The sequence below is a fragment of the Bos grunniens genome, chromosome 8, assembly GCF_055505025.1.
Source record: "Bos grunniens cultivar Pamir isolate PY7600 chromosome 8, Bosgru_T2T1.0, whole genome shotgun sequence".
Lineage (NCBI taxonomy): Eukaryota > Metazoa > Chordata > Mammalia > Artiodactyla > Bovidae > Bos > Bos grunniens.
The window spans coordinates 59,343,272-59,366,386 of NC_141172.1; the positions used below are offsets into that span (position 1 = coordinate 59,343,272).

General features: G+C 39.7%; 1 protein-coding gene and 1 pseudogene across 2 annotated transcripts in view; one reads left to right on the forward strand and one right to left on the reverse strand.

The window, feature by feature from the left end:
- Positions 1 to 5,026: 5,026 nt before the first annotated feature.
- Positions 5,027 to 5,651, reverse strand: LOC147367173 (large ribosomal subunit protein uL30 pseudogene; annotated as a pseudogene).
- A 1,283-nt stretch (positions 5,652 to 6,934) lies between these two features.
- The window catches only part of MELK (maternal embryonic leucine zipper kinase), a 73,142-nt gene continuing 56,961 nt past the window's right edge, over positions 6,935 to 23,115 (forward strand). Inside the window, exons 1-7 of one of the 2 annotated variants that reach the window (XM_086415910.1) lie at positions 6,935 to 7,096; positions 11,613 to 11,708; positions 13,272 to 13,357; positions 15,225 to 15,341; positions 16,193 to 16,336; positions 17,243 to 17,311; positions 19,121 to 19,213. In XM_086415910.1, the coding sequence (XP_086272036.1) occupies positions 11,651 to 11,708; positions 13,272 to 13,357; positions 15,225 to 15,341; positions 16,193 to 16,336; positions 17,243 to 17,311; positions 19,121 to 19,213 (567 nt within the window). In that variant the 5' untranslated portion in view covers positions 6,935 to 7,096; positions 11,613 to 11,650. Of the gene's footprint in view, positions 7,280 to 11,612; positions 11,709 to 13,271; positions 13,358 to 15,224; positions 15,342 to 16,192; positions 16,337 to 17,242; positions 17,312 to 19,120; positions 19,214 to 23,115 lie in introns of both variants that reach the window. The other variant, XM_086415911.1, reaches the window with a different exon arrangement.

The window sequence follows — 23,115 nt, forward strand, 5'->3', positions numbered from 1 at the left end:
TGGCAATGTGTGTGACATAATAAGAAATATATATTTGGTGTCTGCTTTCCTCACTTCCTCTTTTCCTGGCACACAGCTCTTAATAGCCTTGTAATCTCTGAAGTGGTAAGTGTATTTTTGTATGTTAATGAGATGACTTGTGGCTGGAGGCACCTAAAAAGCTCTTAAGGATGGGGGACTGGTTTCCTCTTGGAAAATCAACCACGTGATAAGAGGGTTGGGTTTGAACCCCACTCTCCTAACACCCAGGGAAGGGACAAGAAGCTGGAGGTTGGGCTAATCATTAGTGGTCAATAATTTAATAAATCATATCTACATAGAAAAGCCTCTATCAAAAACCCTAGCTGAAGCATTCACAGAAGCTGCTGAACACATCAAGGTGCCAGGAGGCTGATGGTCCTGGAGGGGCCATGGAAGCTCCGTGTCTCTTCCCACAGATTGTGCTCCATGTATCTCTTACCCTAATTCCATTTTTTGGAGAGAACATTAACACTATAACGTATAACTTTCCAGACATTTTTCTATACTTACACATTTCTCTAAATACAAACGGCACTGTACAATTTGTTTAAGTAAGCAGCTTATTTTGTTTACTTAAAAAACAGACATCATTTCATGGCACTTAGGGTTGCCAGATAGAGCAAATAAAAATACAAAATGCTCAGTTAAATTTGAATTCTGGATAAATAATGGATTTTTTAAAGTGTAAATATGTCTCCAGTAAGTTGCAATTTTATCTAGTGACCCTAATGGCAATATACTTACCGAATTCTTTTGAAAAACTGGTTACGTAGTATCCCACCAATACTTTGCCTATTGACGAAGGTGCTCTTTAGGTCAGAGTGTTCATTATCATTCTCAGTAATTCATAAAGTCTCTTGTATTTGTATGGCACCTGACGTTCAAACTTCTCTCAAATTTCATTCAGCAAAAATTAACTGAGAATTATAGCCGAAAAATCCTGGGCTTTGGATTCCTGACTCTTTCCTATCAGATATCTAAACTTCTTGAACCTTAGTGTCCTCATTTGTAAAATGGGAATAAGAATACCTATTCTGTAGGATTGGGCTTCCCTGGTGGCTCAGAGGGTAAAGCATCTGCCTATAATGCGGGACACCCAGGTTCGATCTCTAGGTCAGGAAGATCCCCTGGAGAAGGAAATGGCAACCCACTCTGGTACTCTTGCCTGGACAATCCCATGGTCTGAGAAGCCTGGTAGGCTACAGTCCATGGGGTTGCAAAGAGTCGGACACAACTGAGCAACTTCACTTCGTAACTTCACTTCATTCTGCAGGATTAGAAATAATGTATATACAACCTATAGTACACTGTCTAGCAGAGAATGGAATTCAAGAGCTAAAAAAATTGTAGGGACTTCCTTGGTAGTCCAGTGGTTAAGAATTCGCCTGCCAATGCAGGGGACACAAGTTCGATCCCCGGTCCAGGAAGATCCCACATGCCACAAAGCAACTAAGCCCATGCACCACAGCTACTAAAGCCTGTGCTCTAGAGCTCGGGTTCTACAAGAGAAGCCACCCCATTGAGAAGCTGGAGCACCACAAAGAAGAGTAACTCCCACTTGCCGCAACTAGAGAAAGCCTATGTGCAGCAATGGAGACCCAATGCAGCCAAATCAATCAATAAGTATGTACATTAAATCTTTTTTTAATATTAAAAGAAAGTGATAAAACATTTTTAATTACAGTAATTTTAAGACCCTGTGGTAAGTGCTAAGGGATGAACAGAATTAAGAAACATATTCCTGGGATTTCCCTGGTGGTCCAGTGCTAAGACCCTGTGCTGCCAATGCAGGGGGGGCCCAGGTTTGATCCTTGGTCAGGAAACTAGATCCTATACGCTGCAACTAAGAGTTTGCATGCTGTGACTAAAGATCCTGCATGCCAACTAAAAGATCCTGCATGAAAAAAAAAAATCCTGCATGTTGCAGATGAAGATTGAAGATCTGGAGTGCTGCAACTAGGACCTGGTGCAGCCAAATAAATAAATATATAATAAGAAAAAAAAGAAGCACTGTTGACATTTTGGGGTCACTTATAATTTTGAAATAATTTCAAAGTTATTAGAAAGTTGCAAGAATAGAACAGAGCAAGGAATTCCCATATACCCTTTCCCCAGATTCACTAATTCTACATTTTGTCCTGTCACCACCATCATCTTCCCACCATGCTTTCCTATGAACAAAGACATTCTCATATACACCCACAATTTATCAAAATTAGGAAATTTAACAAACTCCCAAAGTAGTTTTCACATTCAAATTCCTGAAGTATTTTTAATAGGTTTTTTGGAGCTATCTCCTCTTCCAGCAGAATGATGGCCCCAAACTGAATTTTGTGTGGTTTCCCATTTTCTCTTGGATTGGATATAAGAATCAAGGCATGATTTGTAGCCTGAGGTGTGCTAACCTCAACCACTTCAGAAGAGAAACAGCACTGTAATGAATGGACCTTTGCTTCCATTGAAGTCCCCACTGATGACTCAGCCACAAATGGTGCTGACAATCAGGCATTCATTCCACCACCAGGGAAGCACAGCTCTTGCCGTGCCTCCAGGCACGGATACTCTAATGTGGGCAGAGTGGCTGCCTGGGCTTTCTCTGAAATGTACAACTGCTCATCTCTCTTTCCTGGTTAGCACCCCTCCAGACTCAAGCACGGCACACAAGGCCGGCCCTTCACCAAGAGTTCCCTGATTACTGGCTCTTCCTCTCCTGCCACACCCGTTTCCTGTACTCCATCCAACATAACTTTCTTCCAGGAGACTTGTGTTTTCTTGCCTCTGTGCTTCTGCACACAGAATTCCCCACCTGGGGAATACTCTTCCCTCCTCAAAGTTTTCTATTTTTTCCCCCAAGACCTAACTCCAGTACAAAATATTTCAGTCCCTTGGTTAGAAATAATTGCTCCCCATTTTGAGTTTGAACCAGCATGAATGAGTGCACTTGTATTAATAGTTAGTGTTTCTATCTGGTCCTTTGTTAGAGGTGGTTGCTCTATGAATCTGGCAATTCTGTGTTTGAGCTTCCTTGTGCAGAAGCCATCTGTCTTTTCTTCTTTCCTCACGCATTGCCCTGAACAGGGTGAGGCATAGGGCAGACTCTGGTGACTGATTATAGAATGAACAGCATGAATTACCCCATGTGGGAGGGACAGGCATTTGGTTATAGAGATGATGCATATACATGCATATTAATCATTCAAAAAATTGTAGAGGGTTTTATTATTGCTGCTAATGGTATTATTATTGGTAGAGATGTTATACTCCAAATAGCCTGACCCACCCGTTTAGTGGCTCAAGAAACAGGGAGCAGCAAAATCATATCCAATCTCCTTACTGTCCATTTGAGGAAACAGGTTGACAGAGGGGCAGACACTTCTTTCAGGCCAGGTCCCACAGCTCAGGCCCTGCCTCCCTGCACCGAACCCTTTCCTCTTGCAGCATAATTACTCTCCTTAATTCAGCAACACTAAAATGCTTTTGAATATGCACACTCAATATGATTTTGAAAAACTTTTAAGTAGATATCTAATTTTTCACACCATACTTTTAATTATAACCTCCTTTACTTATGTAGAAATTTAAGTTAAAAATGGTTATTTTCCTTAGTACTCGTAACCATATGACGCAGACAGGTTAGACTATATTAACCCCATTTTACAGTTAAGAATGGGAACATTCTCATATTTAGTGTAAGATCCAGGATATAAACCCTGGACTTTCATGCTTGCAACTGCTCTTTTCCCATGACTTTTTGATACATCATTTTTAAAGTAACCTGATTTCACAATGCTTCACAGTATAAGAGTAACATCTATAACATGTAATCCTGGCAGGTTAACTCTTGGGCAACCAACATAATTACCTTATAATCAGACACATTTTAAGGCACTGTTAATACCTCCAACCTTTGTTTGCTGACCAGGCCCACCTGTGAACAACTAACACAGCCCCTCTGGAGGCTGATGGGAACCCAGAAATACTTGACTTTACTGCCTTGCCTATCAGTATAAAAGAAACCTGAATTCTAACTCAGGCAAGACAATTTTTGGGGGGTACAAGCTCACCATCTTCTTGGTTTATTGGCTTTCTGAATAAAGTCCCCATTCCTTGTCCCAGCAACTCATCTCTCCATTTATTGACCTGTCAGGTAGCTAGCAGTATGACTTTGTACTAAAACGTTTGAGGGCTCCATGAACCCAAACTGCAGCAGAGCTAATCTTAAAGGACCAGGGGACACAGTAGTTAAGCATGTTTTCAGCTCTTAAGCTTGGCCTGGCACACCCTCGCCACCTACTTAGATGGCAAGTTGAAGCAACTGAGTGACAGGAACAGAGGCAAGGCCCGTTTAGGGATGGACACCAATGACAAACACAAGCACGATCAGACCCCCTTTTTAGGTCTAACATCTCCACGAGTGTTGGTCGACCTGCAGGGTAGAGGGCAATACTTCTGGATTCTAGAATATACAAGAAAAGGGTCCAGTTGTGCTGCTTGTCTGGGGCCTGAAAGACCAACTGGTACTAATTTCATCCATGCCAAACCAAGAAAATGACTCACTCTTTCCTGTCTTGGGTTTTAAGAAACCATCAGGAAAACCAGAAAATTCCATCTTGAAGCCCAGCAGAACGAAATGGTGGGCATTTTCCTGAGTCATAGATGGCACAGGGACTCAGTAATCTACCATGGCATTCTTATAGGTTCAAGTACGCCCCCTGGGGTTGGTCCACTGCTGTCTTGTATTCATGCTTAGGTATTCATTCATTAACCCCAGGACAGAAGATGTGACAAAGCATCCCTCCTCCATGGCATGAGTCTTTGGCTGGTCTCAGAGGTGGAAAGTGACCAACTCAGAAAACACACAGGAATTTTTCCTTGGAACTGTGGTGCCAATATCACCATCTTTTCCCTGAACTTTCCCCTTCCAGATTCTGAAGATAGAGGAGAAAATAAACTCTGAAGATACTGGGTAACAATTTCAGAAAACAAAAACAAATGCTTCCAAATGCACTGTGCTTTCAGATATTCTGGGTTTAGTTCAGCTGCTGGTTCAGCTGACTGATGTGTTCACTTCCATAGATGAGTTTCCGAACAGACTTCAGATTTAGAAATCCCCAGGCCACATGAGGTTCCACAATAGGAAGTGTTTTTATGGTTTTATACTTTCACAAAGACATCACTGAAAATCTTACTCAGGCTGTCTTTCAATGGTCCACCGCACCAGTAAGCTCACCCCATTAATCCTCTAGATGACTACAACAAAGGCCAAAGAATGTTTACCTGGCACTTTCAGGCCAAGAGGTTTCACTTTCAGTTGTCTGTGGTCGGTGCACCCTGTCACACAGTTTTCGGCTAGGAATCATGCAGGAACCATTTTAGTCGCTAAAATTTGACCTCTTTCCCATTCCTCTGTTCCTTCTTTTGCAAAAGCTTTGCCTGGATGGCTCCGAGGACCTGATAAAACTTTCACTTTTTCAGGAGGTTTTCTAGAACCAAAGGGATCTTCTCTCTTAGCTCCTCCTCCGCCATCTTCCCAAGTCTGCGACTACTGCTCATGCGCAGGTGGGGAAGAGAGGAACCGCTCTATGTTTGCTGGACCATAGAAGTGTCTGTTCTGGCTCTTGGCTGGATGACCAGGACCCTCCGTGCCCTCTTAGCAGCGCTGAATCGCTGTGATCTTGCTAACCCTAATTCCTGGCGAAAGTTGCATAAAGCTGTCTTTACAAGGCTTCCAAACTTTTTAGAGCTGTGTCATCTTTAAAACCTAGCCCTTTAGGTTTCAACTGTATTGTCATAATGGCTGGGGCGAGGCTGTAAACACCGAAAAGCGCATGCTCTCCTCATGATTTTGCATAGTCCACAAAAATTTTAATTTTTGGATTAATTGTATTTATGTATTTTAGAACAACTGTTCACTATAAACCTCAGAAAGTGAAGCAGTAACTCCTTTGAAGATACCCAAGATTGGAAATACCAGATTATTTGATACATACTATTATTTTAAAAAATAAAATATATGATTTCTTTTTTAACTTGCTTATTTTCCCTCTTTTCCCTTTAACTCATGTTTCAGTTTCACACCTGTTATCTTAGTGTATTTTTTTTTTTTTTGCTTGAAAATCCTTCACTGTAATATGCTGTGCTGTTAGTCGCTCCGTGTCCGACTCTTTGTGACCCTGTAGACTGCAGCCCACCAGGCTCCTCTGTCCATGGGATTTGGCCAAGCAAGAATACTGGAGTGGGTTGCCATACCCTGCTCCAGGGGATCTTTCCAACCCAGGGATCGAACCCAGGTCTCCCGCATTGCAGACAGATTCTTTACCGTCTGAGCCACCAGGGAAACCCCTAAAAACATGTGTGTAAATTTACACTTAATACTTTTTCTTTCCTCTTGCTATAATTTTTTTTTAATGTCAGGATCGAGTTATCATTACAATTGTAAATCATACATCGGGTGAAAGTCACATAAATAATGACCAAACGGTAAAACGTATTAGGAAGACTTTACAGTGATGCTAGATTGGTGTCTCTGGTACCTTGAGTTATCTAATGGCTCCTGGGGATTTCATTCTTCGTGACAACACAGTTTATAGTAAGATGTGGAGAGGGCAGAGGTATACTTGTTTTTCGCTGGATGACAGAAGGGCCATGAGGCAAGAGGAGGACGAAAATGAAAACCTTCACTACTAGTGACTTCTCTGCAGATTAATTTTAGGAAAGAGAACTTAAGAAAGTTTAAATATGTGGAAACTCTGTACGTCCACGCCACCAGGCAAATCTTCCCGTGCCCTCAGTCACACTCCAGGTTGACTACCGAGACTTGAAGTCCCCTGTCGGCCGGCGAGCGACCCCGCCGCGCCTCGCAGGGACCGCACGGTCCCCGATGAGCCCCGCCCCCGCCGCACCCCCGCCCCTTCCGGCGCGCGAGGTTTGATTCCCTTGGCGGGCGGAAGCGGCCAGAACCTGACCATCCCAAAGATTCTTAGGAACTTTCTGCACTCGTCGCTTTCTTCGGGATTGCAGTCCAGTGCGTCTGTCTTTCTGCCTGGTTCAGTCCCTCCCAGCCCTCCGCCCTCAGGTCAGTCTGTCCCGCGTGGGTGAGGGCCGAGGTCCCGGCAGTGCGCAGTGCGGGGGACAGCGGCTTAGGCCCAGTGTGCTGCTGGCTCACCGGAGTTTTGCGGAACTTCCTGGAGCCCCTGTCTTACGAGTTCGGCTCTCTGGACGAGATAATTAACCTTTCCGACCCGCGTTTTTCTCCGCTGTAAGTGGGGATAGTGATCGTACCCGCCTCCGGGTTATCGATGAGGTGCAGTGGAAGCGCTTGCCACCTAGGAGGCAGGGATAGATGTGAATTCCCATTCCACGTTTGCACGACCTTGGCGGTCTCCGAGAAACACATTCAAAGAAGAATTTCAAGTTGTTTCTGTTCGTACAACTCAATTTACTGGGGCAGTTCAGTGAAAAAGGAAATGTGTTATGTCTTATCACCCCTCTTTCAGAGTCCAAAGGCTTCCTCTTCCTTCACCTTCTCAAAGTAGTGGCTTAAGAGACTTACACTAAAAGGGGAGTATACACCGAATGCTATAGCAGTAAAAGAAGTGGCCCTCACCGAAAGACGAGTAGGGAAAGGGAGACTTCAACGGAGGGCGTCCCAGGGGAGTGATCCGGCCTCTCTCATTCCTAGGATGAGTAACTATTGAGCTTCACCATCGCTATTTCTCTTTGGTAATGGAAAGGGAAAGGGGGAAGGTAGGGCAGCATCACAGGTGCCTGGAGTTTTGCTAAGAGACTAGTGTTCCTCACTTTTTTGTTCATATTTTGGTTTCTATTTCTGTGCTGTGTGGGATAAATCAGAAACGCCCTCACTGCACCTTCATGGGCTTGTCTCACCAGTGGATCTATCCTTTCAGTATATCTGCTGTGGACCAAGGAGATGATCAGATCAATCTCTTACTGCCTTTGGGAATGAATGTCTCTGTTGGTGCTCCCAGAAGCCTCTGCAAGGGAGCAGAACTGGATGTTAATTAAATGTATTACAAGGTCACATTGTAAGACATTCTGTATGCTGCTTCTCATTTGAAATATCCTCAGCATCAGTGTCTTACCAAGCTCACTAGATAACGTAAATGTACTACACAGCAGGAAGTAGCATTGCCCAAAGAAGACTATGCTGGTAAGACAATGCCCCCAATTTGTTGCTATCCTATAAAATTTACTGATAAACTTCCTCCCACTATCTAGGCAATTCCTTGTTTCCTCAGAAAAGTTCAGGACCACAGTTTGATATAGCTCCAGTTCTATTTAGTCACATTCAGAAGGACAATCAGGTGTCTGATTGGGGTCTAGTTTCCTTCTTCTTTATCCACAGATGGGAGGTTCCCTTCCACATTTAACTAATCATATACCTCTTTTAGCAGCAGCTGGATAACTCCAGTCACATGTCCTTATTCTATATTTCCCAACTCTAGAGGATAAACAGGAGACTTAAGAATATTTAGAACCAATTCTACTTCCGCAAGCCAAGTAAAATCTGCTATCATTATAGCAGTTTGCAGTATAAATACTAGTTTTCTTATACAGTAGCAAAAATAATGTTACCTGAATTAAATAGATATAATTTAGGCCCACATTAGTTTTACTTCTCTGAAGACATGGTATGTTTAGAGGGAAGGGAGTAGATAAGAAAATGGAAGGAAGAAAAAAAGGGGAGGTATGTGATTCAGTCTTACACTGATGCAGGTCTCTGCTAGTTGACTGGAGGCCATAACCTGAAAGTTCAAAACTCATTTGGGAAAAATCCATCAAGACATTGATTAAGATGCTCTTACATCCCTTATCTGGGAAAGTCAATTCCAACATCATACCAATTGCTTTCTTTTTCTGAGTGTGGCAATTTAAAATAGCCCAGTCTTTGGTATGGGATTTAGGCGTGTACATGGTGGCAATTACAGTCTTATATTTCCTAAGACCTGTTTCTTTTCCTTTGTCTATTTTCATCACATGGTCTTTTGTTAGTCTGTTTTTTGACTGGGCCACGTGGCTTGCAGAATCTCAGTTGCCCATCAGAGATTGAACCTGGTCCACAGCAGTGGAAGGCTGGAATCCTTACCACTAGGCCACTGGGGAACTTTTTCCATTTCATGGTTTTTAAGCTTTGTAATATCTGTTTGTGTTTCCTCTTTAACCCCTGAGTTCTGAATACCCCAATATTCCATTAGTTGGGGCTCTGCTCTGTAAGGAATGTGATAGCCTACTTTTATATCAGACAACTTTCTAAACAGATTTATAGCCTGACATCCCTCCATTTCCAATATCCTTCTCACTCTCTTCTCCCTCATTAGGATCCCAAGGATTTCTTAGCCTTGTATTGACCTCTATATTTTACTGCTATTTTAACCTGTTTTAAAAATTCTTAGTCCCGTAATTCCTGTCTTTGGGGGTGTGGTTCCACTTTATTCCCAGTTTGTTCCTGTGACAAATGCCCTTTAAAAGGTTTCTAAATTAGTACTGCTGTTAAAGATATTTCTCATCCTGTATCTCAGGTGCCCAGGAAGAATAAATATGTCCTCTGTACTGTCTCCTTGCCTAGAACAACTTTTGCCACTCAAGTGGAAGTGGAAATATTTCATTTTATCTCACCAGCTTTCTATTAGCATCAGGACCTGACTTTCCTTCTTTTGTTTGCCTACGCTATTTGTGCAGATTCAGCTAGATTAAAAGTTCAGCCTGCTTATTAAGTTGGTCCAATGCCAGTTCTTCCTAGAAAATGACTAATATTGTTTATTGGATCTTGGTCTTTTTTCCATTATCTTTATCTTTCTTGCTATTTCAACTTTGACATTGCTATTAAAACCATTTTTTAGGCTGATTGTTTTCTTGAGTTTTGATATTTTTCCCTCCAAAACTTCCACTCTAGGGTTCATTTCACTGACCAAATTTTTGAAGGCTTTTTACTTGCTAAATAACCTACCTTTTATCTCCAAGTAAAATGACTCATGGTACTCTTTCTACCCCCTTGTGATGTCTATGTCAGAAGCTTTCTCTATCTCCTTTATACTTTAATAAAACTTTATTACACAGAAGCTCTGAGCGATCAAGCCTCGTCTCTGGCCCCGGATTGAATTCTTCTCCTCCGGAGGCCAAGAATCCCGGCGTCTTTGCATGGTTCAGCAACAACCTTTCATCTTGGGGGCTTGTCCGGGATTCTTCAGGACAAGATGGGAGCTAACAATTTCAGCCTCACTCCTTTGAACTATATCCTGAAAAACTGGGATAGATTTGATCCCCAGGGCTTAAAGAATACACACATGGTCTTCCTATGTGATACTGCATGGCCATGGTATCCATTGGAAGATGGCGAACGGTGGCCGGTTGGAGGGTTTCTTAAGTATAATACTGTTTACAATTAGACCAGTTCTGTAGAAAACAAGGGAAATGGGTAGAAGTAGGCTTCCCCGGTGGCTCAGAGGTTAAAACGTCTGCCTGCAATGTGGGAGACCTGGGTTCGATCCCTGGGTCAGAAAGATCCCTTGGAGAAGAAAATGGCAACCCACTCCAGTATTCTTGCCTGGAGAATCCCATGGATGGAGGAGCCTGGTAGGCTACAGTCCACAGGGTCGCAAAGAGTCGGACATGACTGAGCTACTTAACCAACTAACTTTTTGAACCACAAACCATTAGGAACACATCTGTAATTTAAAAACATTAGGTGTCTTTAGCTTGCTGCAGCAAGAGGAAGCCTGCTCCCTAGGGTCTTGGGCATCTCAATAAGAGTGAGTTGAAAGGGGCTTATATGGTTTGGGCTTTGTGCTGGGGAAACGACCACTTTTGGAATGGATTCTATCAAAGAGCAGGAGCATTTCAGCTTTTGTCTATCTGAGGAAGAAGAAAGTGGGAGCAATGAGGTAGTACTAAGGGTGTCATTGATGAGAAAGCAGCAGTCTATCAAATAAAAGAACATTACCATTTTAACTGCTTCAGGGACTTCGCTGGTGGTCCAGTGGTTAAGACTGTGCTACCAATGCAGGGGGCCTGGGTTTGATCCCTGGTCAGGAAACTAGATCCCACATGCTGCAACTAAGAATTGGCATGCTGCAACAACTAAAGATCCTGCAAGCAACTAAGACCCAGAGCAGCCAAATAAATAAATAAAAATTAATGTTAAAAGAAAATAATTTTAACTGCTTCACATAGAAACATTCCTTACATGGTTATGGACAGGCCCCGTGGGAAACATTGTTCCAGTTTTGATGAGAACATCCCAGTCTGATTATTTTTATGATTAATGGTTTCTTTGTCTATTTAAAGGACCCTTCTCTATCCTGAAATGATAACAATATTCTATTAAAAGTTTTTAAAGATTTACCTTTCAAATCTTTCAAATAAAGATTTGTCTTTATTTGCTCTGGAATTGATTTTTATGTATGGAGTGAGAGGAAGCTAGTTTTGTCTTGTCTTGTTTTTTCCTATGGCTAATCAGTTTTCTCAACATGATTTATATGCCTGAGACTTATTTATATTTGTAGTTAAAAGAGTGAAGGAGATAATCTCTTAGTAGTTCCCTTTTTGATTGTGTACTGTTCTTTGTCTTACAGGTTCTTTTTATAGTTTTGAGTAAACTTCCAGGAGGACTATGAAAGATTATGATGAACTTCTCAAATACTATGAATTATATGAAACTATTGGGACAGGTAATTAATTTTTTCTTGAAGCAAATAGGTCATCCATTTGAGAGTAGAGTGAAATGGGGCAGCCATGAGCTATTCTTCTTTTTTTAGAATTTACTTATTTTTATGGAATCTCCATACCGTCTTCCGTAATGGCTATATCAATTTACATTCCTACCAACAGTGCAAGAGTTTCCTTTTTCTCCACACCCTCTCCAGCAAACAGCAAAATTCTGTAAAACAATTATCCTTCAATAAAAAATAAAACAGAAGCAATATATTATAAAAAATTCAGTAAAGACTCTAAAAATGAAAAAAAATTTACTTATTTTTGGTTGAAGGATAATTGCTTTACAATATTGTGTTGGTTTCTGCCAAACCATGAGCTTTTTAGCCTAACTTATATAGTTTTAAAATTTTTGAACGGATTTTAGTAAGAAAAAGTGGAGCAAGAGAGAGGTGAGTTGTAGGAAAGGTCTTATAGTTCATTTTATTAAGAATAAAAGTCACTAGAGAGTTCTGAGCCAAGGAGTGATCCGACCTTTTGGTTTTAAGGATCACTCTGGCTACTTGATTGTGAAAAAAATGGCTGGGAGAGGGCAAAGGCAGAAGCAGATAGATGTTAGGAAGTTACTGCAGTAATTTAGGTGAGTGATCCCGGAGATGATGGTGACATGGATGGTGATAGGATTGAAGGTAGTGGGATTCTGTGTATAGAAAGCGGTGGGCTTCTGTATACAGACACACATATATGTACATGTAAATATAATTTATTGAGGCATAATACATAGTAAAATAAGCAAAGTGTAATACATTTGGTGGCGTTTTGGCTCACATATGCGCATATGTTCAGATCAGGACATAGAACGTTTCCATTCAGTGCCTGCCTCCTTTCCCCTAAGATAAACTTTAATAAAATTTTTGAAGATGAAGCCAGTGGGCTGTGTTGATGGGTTGGGTATGGGGTGTGAGACAAAAGGGAAGGGCTAAAAAATGGCTTCCAGGCTTTTGGCCTGATCTGGGAAGATGAGTTTGCCATTTACTGAGATGGGGAGCACCATGAGAGGGACTTCTGGGAACTTCTTTTTAGAGGTACTATGTTTGTTTCTTTCAGATACCTGAATGTAGATATTTACCCAGGTTTTGAGCCAATTTTGAAATATAATTGCTTATTTTTTCAGTTTTAAAACTGAATGGAAGTTTCATATTATTTGTCTTTTGTCTCTGCAACTTTATATTGTCTTTTGACAATGTTAATTAAAAGGTTTAATTGCAATGTTAATTATAAAACAAATTTCTAAAGAATTATAAAATACATTTCTACTTCTTCCTAATTGCAAAATTAAAGATATCCTATAATGGCAAAAGGGAATCTTTAGCCAGTCATTGGATAAGGAAAGGTTGGGATCATGGCTAATGCTTTGGAAGCAATATGAAAAAAAGGGCCACAAATTTCAGGAAAATATAGCTCAAGAGAGCTTTATAAAGTACTTGGAAAGGTATTTGTGCTTGAGTTCTCAGTTTGCTCTGCTGATGATATTTAAGTTAGTTTGCTTGTCTCTTTATAATACATTTTCCTATACTTAGGTGGCTTTGCAAAGGTCAAACTTGCCTGCCATATCCTCACTGGAGAAATGGTAGCTATAAAAATCATGGATAAAAATGCACTAGGGGTAAGTTTAACATTATTTTAAAAATATTTATAGATCAGTTTTGTGAATTATAACCTGAATTTTTTCTAATGTTCTAGTTATTGCTCTTTTATTAAAATAACATTTCCACAGCCAGTTATGTATAAATCTGTAGTTTTAAAAGGGCTTCCCTGGTGGCTCCACTGAGATAAAGAATGTCTCAGATAAAGAATATTGGCAGGCAGATAATCTGCCTGCCAATGCAGGAGACCCAGGAGATGCAAGTTCGATCCCTGGGTTGGGAAGATCCCCTGGAGAAGGAAATGGCAACCCATTCCAGTACTCTTGCCTGAAAAATTCCATGGATAGAGGAGACTGGCAGAGTTTAATATGACTTGTTACTTTATTTTTAAGGATGTAAGTGCTGATTAACATATATAAATAAGTTGAAGAGAATGTTGTGTTACAGTTGGAGAAGGAAATGGCAATCTACTCCAGTGTTCTTGCCTAGAGAATCCCAGGGACGGGGGAGCCTGGTGGGCTGCCGTCTCAGAGGTCACACAGAGTTGGACACGACTGAAGCGATTTAGCAGCAGCAGCAGCAGCAGCAGCAGCAGTATCACTCAATTCTCTGAACTCCTTCTGAAATATATGCCAAAATCACAAAGTGATCTGTATCAGAATTATTTTAAATAACCTGTCAACTGATAATTCAGCTCTCCCTCAGTATTTTTGTTTTCAGTGCTCAATATTATGTTTATTAAACTAATAAAAAGATATTAAGAATGATTTTTCCTGATCATTTAAACATTGGTTATAAAATTGATTAATTTAATTCCCTTAAGCAATTTAAACTTCAGTTATAACTTTAGTGTACCTTATTTACTTGACCCAGCAAATACCTTAATAGCAGATAAAATGTGAATTGTTATTATTAAGATATAACATACTAGTACTCAAAACTTATTCTAAAGCATCAATATGATGATATTAATTCATTAATTCTAAACTGGTTTTTGTATTTCCTATTGTAATTATGCTTATTTTAGTTACTTCCTAGGACTTTAAAATTATTTTGATTACTTTCAGGGTTTTAATCATCAGATTCCCACATTCACCCAAAAAAGAAGAAAAAAAGATCATCATATCAGCATAGTTAAAGTTACAACTTCTTGGTTAAGATCTAATATCAGGTTGCATGGCCTGATATTAAGTTAATTGGATCTTAAACCACTGATCATTAGACTGAGTCCCTTTTTATAATAAAATATTACTTGTTTACTGCATGGATATCTGGATTTTTATCTTTACTGTGAACTTTAAAATTTTTTCAACTTGTCTATCCACCTCCCAGCCAACTTCTTATTTTGAAAAATTTCAAGCTCCTTGAAAAGTTGGAAGACTGAGATAGTGAATACCTTTTACTACATTCACCAATTTTTAGCTCAGCAGGTTTCTTTTTTAAAAAATTAATTTTTGATTGAAGGATAATTGCTTTACAGTATTGCATTGGTTTCTATCAAACATTAACATGGATCAGCCATAGGTTTTATCATGCTTCTTAATGGACATTGTAGAGACTGAAGTGGTAGCCTAGACATGCATGCTGGATAGTGTTCCTGTCAGTTTCCTTGTTTGGAATGCTAACCTTCTAAAGGGAGTGAGATTATTTTATTTTTTCTGGATGTTGTACTCTTGCCTCAGATTGGACTTTTCTTCTGTAAAATCCTCAGGGCCTTTTGAAAATGTACACAGAAATAAGTTTCTGTTCTCTATTTCTGTATTGTTGAGCAAATTGTTTTGAGGCCATTGACTGCTTTTGCTACTTAGTATTAGAGTTGTTGATATTGGGGCTTGGAATATTTTCCAAATAAGTTTATTGCTCATTTAATAAAATGTTTTGTCACAGAGTGATTTGCCTCGGGTCAAAACAGAAATTGATGCCTTGAAGAACCTGAGACATCAACATATATGTCAACTCTACCATGTGATAGAGACAGCCAACAAAATATTCATGGTTCTCGAGGTCAGTAGTAAGTTCCAGAGACCTAAAGTTATTTGTCACTGTCTTAGTCTGTTTGGGCTGCTATAAAAAGTATCACAGACTGAGTAGCTTATGAACAACAGCAACTTACTTCTCACAGTTCTGGAGGCTGGGAATCCCAAGATCAAGGCACCAGCATGGTCGGGTGAGGGTCCTTTTTCTGGTTCATAGCTGATACCTTATTGCTATGTGCTTACATGATGGAAAAGGCTAGGGATCTCTCTAGCCTCTTTTATGAGAGCACTGATTTCATTCACGAGGACTCTGCCCTCATGTCCTAATCACCTCCCAAAGGTTCCACCTTCTAAAATCACCATCTTCAGGGCTTAGAGTTTCCACGTAGAAATTTTTGGGGGGACACAAACGTTTATTCAGGCCATTCTCTTTCATTTTATGATAGTTATGAGAGAGGTATTAAGTTCATTTCACTTGCAAAATTAAATGCTAAGTGGCTTACCTGTTTAAGTTCGATCTGTAACAATGTAGACCAAGAAGACATGTATAATAAACTGGAGACACGTTGTAAATATATCCTTTGTAATACCCTCCTCGTGCGATGGTGTGCTTTAGTGGACAGAATAGGTTAGAATTTGTTCCTGGAGAAAACCTGCGTGAAGCAACAAAGACCCACTGCAACTAAAAAATAATAAATAAATAAATTAAAAAAAATAGTTCAAGACCAAAAGTATCCCAAAAGCTGAAATACTGAGAGTGTATTTTTGAATATACCTAAATTAGTTCATTCCTTTGCTTATAAGTATGATTTTTTATTTTAAACTCCTCTGATTTTTGCAAGTAATAATGATATTTATGTGACTCTGCTGCTCCTGCAGTATTGCCCTGGAGGAGAGCTGTTTGACTACATAATTTCCCACGATCGCCTGTCAGAGGAGGAGACCCGCGTTGTCTTCCGTCAGATAGTGTCTGCAGTTGCTTATGTGCACAGCCAGGGCTACGCTCACAGGGACCTCAAACCAGTAAGTGACTGCATTACGGGTGCTCACCTGAGAACTTGACATCACTTACCTGTCATCAGTCAGTTTCCAAATGTTCTTTCTGTTTAGAATTTATCTGGGCTTTTGCTTATTTTTTTGTTCCATTCCTAATGTATCTTTCTTTTTCCTTTTTGACTTTTGACTCCTGCTGGGCTCTTCTGGATGGACTTATTATTGGCATTCTATTTCTTTGTCAATTTTGTGTGACATTATAAATGTCTTTGTAATCAGATGCCGAATATAAACCTCAGGTTTTATTCCTAGGAAAGAAGAGTTTTGAGTGTTTTCTTTGAGAATATTGTCTTTGAGTATCTTCCTCTTGATACTCTTTTCCTGACATCATCTTCCTTTAATTTTAATTCCATTATGCTTCAGAAGTGAACAGTTCAATGAAATGGGCAGACTCTGCTTTTCAAGGGCAGAATAAAAATTTGATACTCTTAAGTGTGTAGGCTTTGGCTAATATGCATGCTGGTGAACATGAATTTCAATGTAATTTGGTACTAGGGTTTGAGATCTAGAATTTCCCTAACAAGATATGGAGGTTTCTGTCCTTTTCCCTTTGTTTTTATCCAACTCTTTGATTCGCGTTCACTCTTTCTGTTCAAACTTACCTTTGGCACATATCAAAGTGCTTGTAGTTGAACCTCAGAGTACCAAGGAGAAATTGGTTTATGCTAATGTGACTTGAGGGGAAGCAGGATAGTTATCAACTTCCTCTCCTCTTCTCTTTCCTTCTATTCTTGTCACTTCATTCTTTTTTTTTCTCAATTGATTTTTTTACCCTGTACCCAACCTTAAAGTGCTTTTAGGAATAGCTAGAGGTGGGATGTAATATAAGGAAGACTGTATATAGTTATGAAAATGTCTTTTTTTTTTTTTTTTCAGGAAAATTTGTTGTTTGATGAATATCATAAATTAAAGCTGATTGACTTTGGTCTCTGTGCAAAACCCAAGGTAAGTGCAGAGATAAAAATGAGTTTATTTCCTTTGCCAGTGCACCTCTTGCCTGTTATCTTACACTAACTTCCATTTAGTATTTAGTGAGCCTGGTTGCATCCATTGAGAAGAATGGTAAATTTCACGCTTTTTATAAGTTCTCTTGATGATTTTAATATGTAGTCAAGGTTGAAAACCACTGCTCTAGGTCCAGGGTTGGTCCTGCTGAAAACCCCATGGGTATGCTGTGAGGGAATTTGCAGGACTGGAGTGTCAGGAAGCCATCACAGTATGAATGCTGAATTGACCACGTGTTTGCAGTTGGAGTATGTTCCTGTTAGATGATGCCTTTCTTTGTTTAGATATGCATTTCAGGAAATCTAGTGAAAATCTCTTCTTTATTATCCAAATGGTTATATAAGTAACAATTAGTTACATTTTGAGAGACAGTCCCCTTTCCTTATAAAAAGAAGAAGGAAAAAGTCCATATGTACTTTAAAATTTATACCGTGAATTATTTCCTTAATTTGCACTCCATAGTTAAGTACTGGTGTTCTCCAGCATTCCTTCTCTTTGAGGTGACTTTGAACTTCCTCCTGTGTGGCTGCTGTTGGAGGCTTCCTCTTGAGTCCTCTAATGATGGTACTTACAGTCTCTAAAATGAACTGTCTACCCTCATTAAGAATGTTGAAATTTCAGACTTGTCTCAGCCCCTTGGAGTTCCATGATTATTTCCTGCCCCAATCAGAATTACCTGGGTGCAGAGGGAGGCAGATTTTGCCCCTTTGGCTGAATGTCTGATTCTTTCTGATTTTCCTGTCCTTCCCTTGGCTCTTCAGAGATTGTCAGTCGAGTCTTGTGTCTGGGAACCAAATGCAAGAAGGCATTTTTCTGATCGACAAGCAATAAAGATAAAGCTTACTTTGAGCCCTTAAGCTGGTTTAAGTCATGTTCATTACAGGAGGCAGTGGAGAATGTTTGTGACAGACTCTGGCAGCCTTTATTTATGGCTGCCACGGATTCAACCCACACAGACTCCATCTCACAAAGCAAAACTTGACTGGGAGAAGGTGGCCTCAGCTTTCTGATGAGGAGCTAACCTCTGGGTGTGCTGTTACAGTTGTAAATGAAATCTTACAATTTCATAAGTCATTTGCCATTTGTGGAACTCTGTAGAAGTGTTAGGCGGTGATATCATTTGCATTATGTCTCCATATTTCTGTGGGAGACCAGAGGATCCTTATTTGAACAGATCTGGAGGCTGAGGTCATGATCTGTGTTATAACCAAGTCTATAACTATAGACTATAAACCATATAGACTATAAACTATATAGACTATAAACCATATAGACTATAAACTATAACTATAAACCAAAGTCCCAAGGGTTTGTTTTGTGTAGTGTTTGCTGTCTTCCATCTTGGGGAAAAGAAACTTATGTATTTGTAAAGATTTGCTATTGGAAACAGGGTTCTATAGAGAGTATTTTTTCTTGAGTATTTGGGAGTGGGAGGACTTGAGTGCTTGGATGTATGCTAAACTGATTATTCTGGATGCCTAGGGAAGTGTGAACTTGACTTGACTGAGCTAAGGGGAGAAGGATTTTTTTCATGCCAGGTCTTGGTGGTGTTGGAAATCCAGAGAAGAGGAAGCCACACGTGCACACACGCACATGAGCAGAGTATTGAGTTGGCGGCAGAATGTCTCTTATCATTTGGGGTAACTCTTATCTAGCATCTCTTTGCTTATATTGGAAGAATGTTTATCAGGGTTTTAATTCTCTTAAGGGCTGTAGTTAATAAGTGTTTCATTTTTATCTTATTGGCAGGGTAACAAGGATTATCACCTGCAGACCTGCTGTGGGAGTCTTGCTTATGCAGCACCTGAATTAATACAAGGCAAATCATATCTGGGATCAGAGGTAATTATTCAGTGATTAATTCAATATATGGTCAATATTTGTTTACTGGTGATGTGTAGTGAGTCAGGCACTGTGTGCTGAGGATGTAACGAGGTAAGAAATAAACTTGTTAATCAAAGAGTTGTCTAGTCAGAGAGTGAGATATGTACAGTAATAAGGGAAATGAACAGCTTGCAATAAATATAATACATAGTATTCTTGTGAAACAAAGATGTATTTCTGGTGTTTCGTGTTTAATAGTGCCATAATTTAGACTGATTAGTCCAGCCAGGTAGAGTATGAGGCCAGGATTATAGGCTTAGTTTGCAGAGATGGTGTTTAGCACAGAGAAGACCTCGGATAGCTGGCTGTACTTTATCCACAGCCAGCTATCCGAGGCCTGCAGTCCTGTGTAAGAGGCCCAGGCTCAGAAAGCCCTGGGCATAGCCGCTTAACTACTGGCTACCGCATGCTAGTTAGCCCCTTACACTCTTTGGAGTACTGATTTTGCTGATATTGTCGTAAAATGGAAAAGGTTTAGTTGTCAAAAGCTCTGGAAATACTGGGTTAGACAGTTTTCTTTAGTTCAGGATGTTTCTGAATCTTAATATGTTCCTGCACAATGTCCTCTGGGAAGAGACCATCACAGAGAGCAGCTGGTCTCAGTTTCATGCGCCTACAGAATCCACTTTTTATGTGGAGCATCTTTTGGAACTGGTGTTATGTGGGAGAAACTTTGAGATATGCCAGTTTACTTAATTTGTAACATGAGAAGATGAGGACTAACTTGTTTTTGGTGACCTTTTATTTGGATATATTCTCAAACTTACAGAATAGTTACAAATATGGAATGAGAAACTTCCATATATATTTTGCCAAGTTTACAACTGTTTACATTTTTCCCTATTTTAGTATTCTGTGTTTATATACATGTGAATTATGTTTTGAACCAATTGAGAGTAAGTTGGAGACATCATACCCCTTTATCATTAAATGCTATGTATATATTTCCTAAAAGCGAGGGCTCTCTTATTTATTTATTATTTTTTTGGCCATGCTGCGTGACTTGTGGGATGATCTTAGTTCACTCACCAGGGATTGATTGAACCTGGGCTGCAGTAGTGAAAGCGCTGAATCCTAACCACTGGACTGCTGGGAAATTCCCAAGGTGTCCCTCTTTTAGTTATCAAAATAAATTCACCTTAGTTATCAAAATCAGAGAGTTTAACATTGGTACAATTTATTTAACCCACGATTCATGTTCAGATGGTGTTGATTGTACCAATCATGTCTTTTACAGCTATATTTTCCCTCCGGTCCAGGATTCCATTCAGAATCATTCTTTGCACTGCTGCATTTCTTGGTTCTTTAATCTGGAGGACTTCCTTAGGCTTTCTTCATCTTCATGACCTTGAAATTTGGGGGGAAGCCGGTTATTTTATAAAATGGCCATCAAGTTGAATTTGTTTGATTAGTTTTGGGTTATGCATTTTTGGCAGAAATACCACAGAGGTGATATTGTGGCCTTCTCAGGGCATCATAAGGAAATGGACAGACTGTTACTGAATATTTATCGTAGTCCTGGAATCATGCTAGATCTTTTTTTTTTTCTTTCAATTGTGGTAAAATACACATGACATAATGTTTGCCATCTTAACCATTTATAAGGATACAGTTCCTATTTGAACTATTTTTCAATGTGCAGTTCAGTAGTGTTAGGTACATTCATATTATTGTGCAGTCAATCTCCAGAGCTCTTTTAATCTTGCAAAACGAAGACTATACCTATTAAATAGTAACTCCATTCCCCACTCCCTGCTCCCCTGGCAGCTATCCTTTTACTTTCTATCTGTGTGAGTTTGACTAGGCTACGTACCTTGTATTATGGACTCATACAATATTTGTTTTTTTGCGTGACTGCTTTATTAGTGTAATATCTTCAAGGTTCATCCATACTGTGGAGCATGTATCAGAATTTCCGTCCTTGTTAAGTCTGAGTAATATACCATTGCATGTATACACCATATTTTATTTATGCATTTATCCATAGACACTAGGATTACTTTTATCTTTTGGTTATTGTGAATAATGCTGGTAGACACAAATATCTCTTTGAGACCTTGCTTTCAGTTCTTTCAGATATATACCCTAATGTGGACTTGCTAGATCATATGGTAGTTCTATTTTTAATTTTTTGAGGAACTGCCATACCATTTTCCATAGTGGCAGCAGCATTTTACATTCCTGTAATAATGCACAAAGATTCCACATGGTAGATCCTTTTTATAATTTTCATTTAATCTGCACAAAAATCCTTTGGAGTGAATACTGTTACTCTGTTTCAAAAGATAAAGATGATGAAGATACTGGGGCTCAGAAATTAAGTGCCTTTGCAGGATCACAACTAGCAACTGTGGGTCAAGATTTGAACTGAGTGAGGCTTTACCTCACACCTGTACTCTTTCTAGTCTCCTAGAAGGAGTGGTAATCACATGCCTGACGCTCACAAGATTCCTAGAGGTCTGGTGATGAGGCTCTGCTGGTTTGAATGCATCAAGGTTTTCCCATAGGATCTTGTTTTCTTATCCATTTTAGTTCAGTTTTCCATCCTTCTAGGATAATTTCTTGGAGAAGGCAATGGCACCCCACTCCAGTACTCTTGCCTAGAAAATCCCATGGATGGAGGAGCCTGGTAGGCTGCAGTCCATGGGGTTTCTAGAGTTGGACACGACTGAGTGACTTTACTTTCACTTTTCTCTTTCATGCATTGGAGAAGGAAAAGGCAACCTACTCCAGTGTTCTTGCCTGGAGAATCCCAGGGATGGCGGAGCCTGGTGGGCTGCCATGTATGGGGTCGCACGGAGTCAGACACGACTGAAGTGACTTAGCAGCAGCAGCAGCAGCAGGATAATTTCTTAAGGACAGTGTACCAAGGCATTGTCTGGGGGCACTTGTTAAAATATGCAGAACTCAGAGCAGTATATTTAGAGATTTTAGTTTTGTTTTCTAAGGTAGGGGTTTAGGAATCTTCTTTCTTAAATAAGTAATTTAGATTATTCTGTTGCTCATAGTTCAGATCATGCTTTATGGAATGTTCCATGATAAACATCTCTAATTCCTTTTGTAATTTCTTAGAGGAAGTCTCTCTGTTGACCTCTTCTTATGGCATTTGAGGAGGCCATATTATCCCACTCTTTCCTGTGTAGCCTCTTTCTTTGTGTTTAGTCTTTGTTAGATTAGTATATGTCTTGGTGTGTTTCTCCTTGGGTTTATCTGTATGGGACTCTTTGCACCTCTTGGACTTGATTGACTATTTCCTTTTCCATGCTGGGGAAATGTTCAACTATAATCTGTTCAAAAAATTTCTCATACCCTTTCTTTTTCTCTTCTTCTTCTGGGACCCCTATAATTCAAATGTTGGTGCGTTTGATATTGTCATAGAGGTCTCTGAGACTATCCTCAGTTCTTTTCATTCTTTTTACTTTATTCTGCTCTTCAGAAGTTATTTCCACCATTTTGTCTTCCAGTTCACTGATTCATTCTTATGCTTCAGATATTCTGCTATTGATTCCTTCTAGAGTATTTTTAATTATAGTAATTGTGTTGTTTGTCTCTGTATGTTTTTTCTTTAATTCTTCTAGGTCTTGGTTGATTGAGTCTTGCATTTTCTCCATTTTGTTTTCAAGGTTTTTGATCATCTTTACTATCATTCTGAATTCTTTTTCAGGGAATTTGCCTAGTTCCTCTTCATTTATTTGGACTTCCGTGTTTCTGGTTTGTTCCTTCATTTGTATAGTATTTCTCTGCCTTTTCATTATTTATTTGAACCTACTGTGTTTGAGGTCTCTTTTTCCCAGGCTTCGAGGTTGAATTCTTTCTTCCTTTTGGTTTCTGCCCTCCTAAGGTTGGTCCACTGGTTTGTT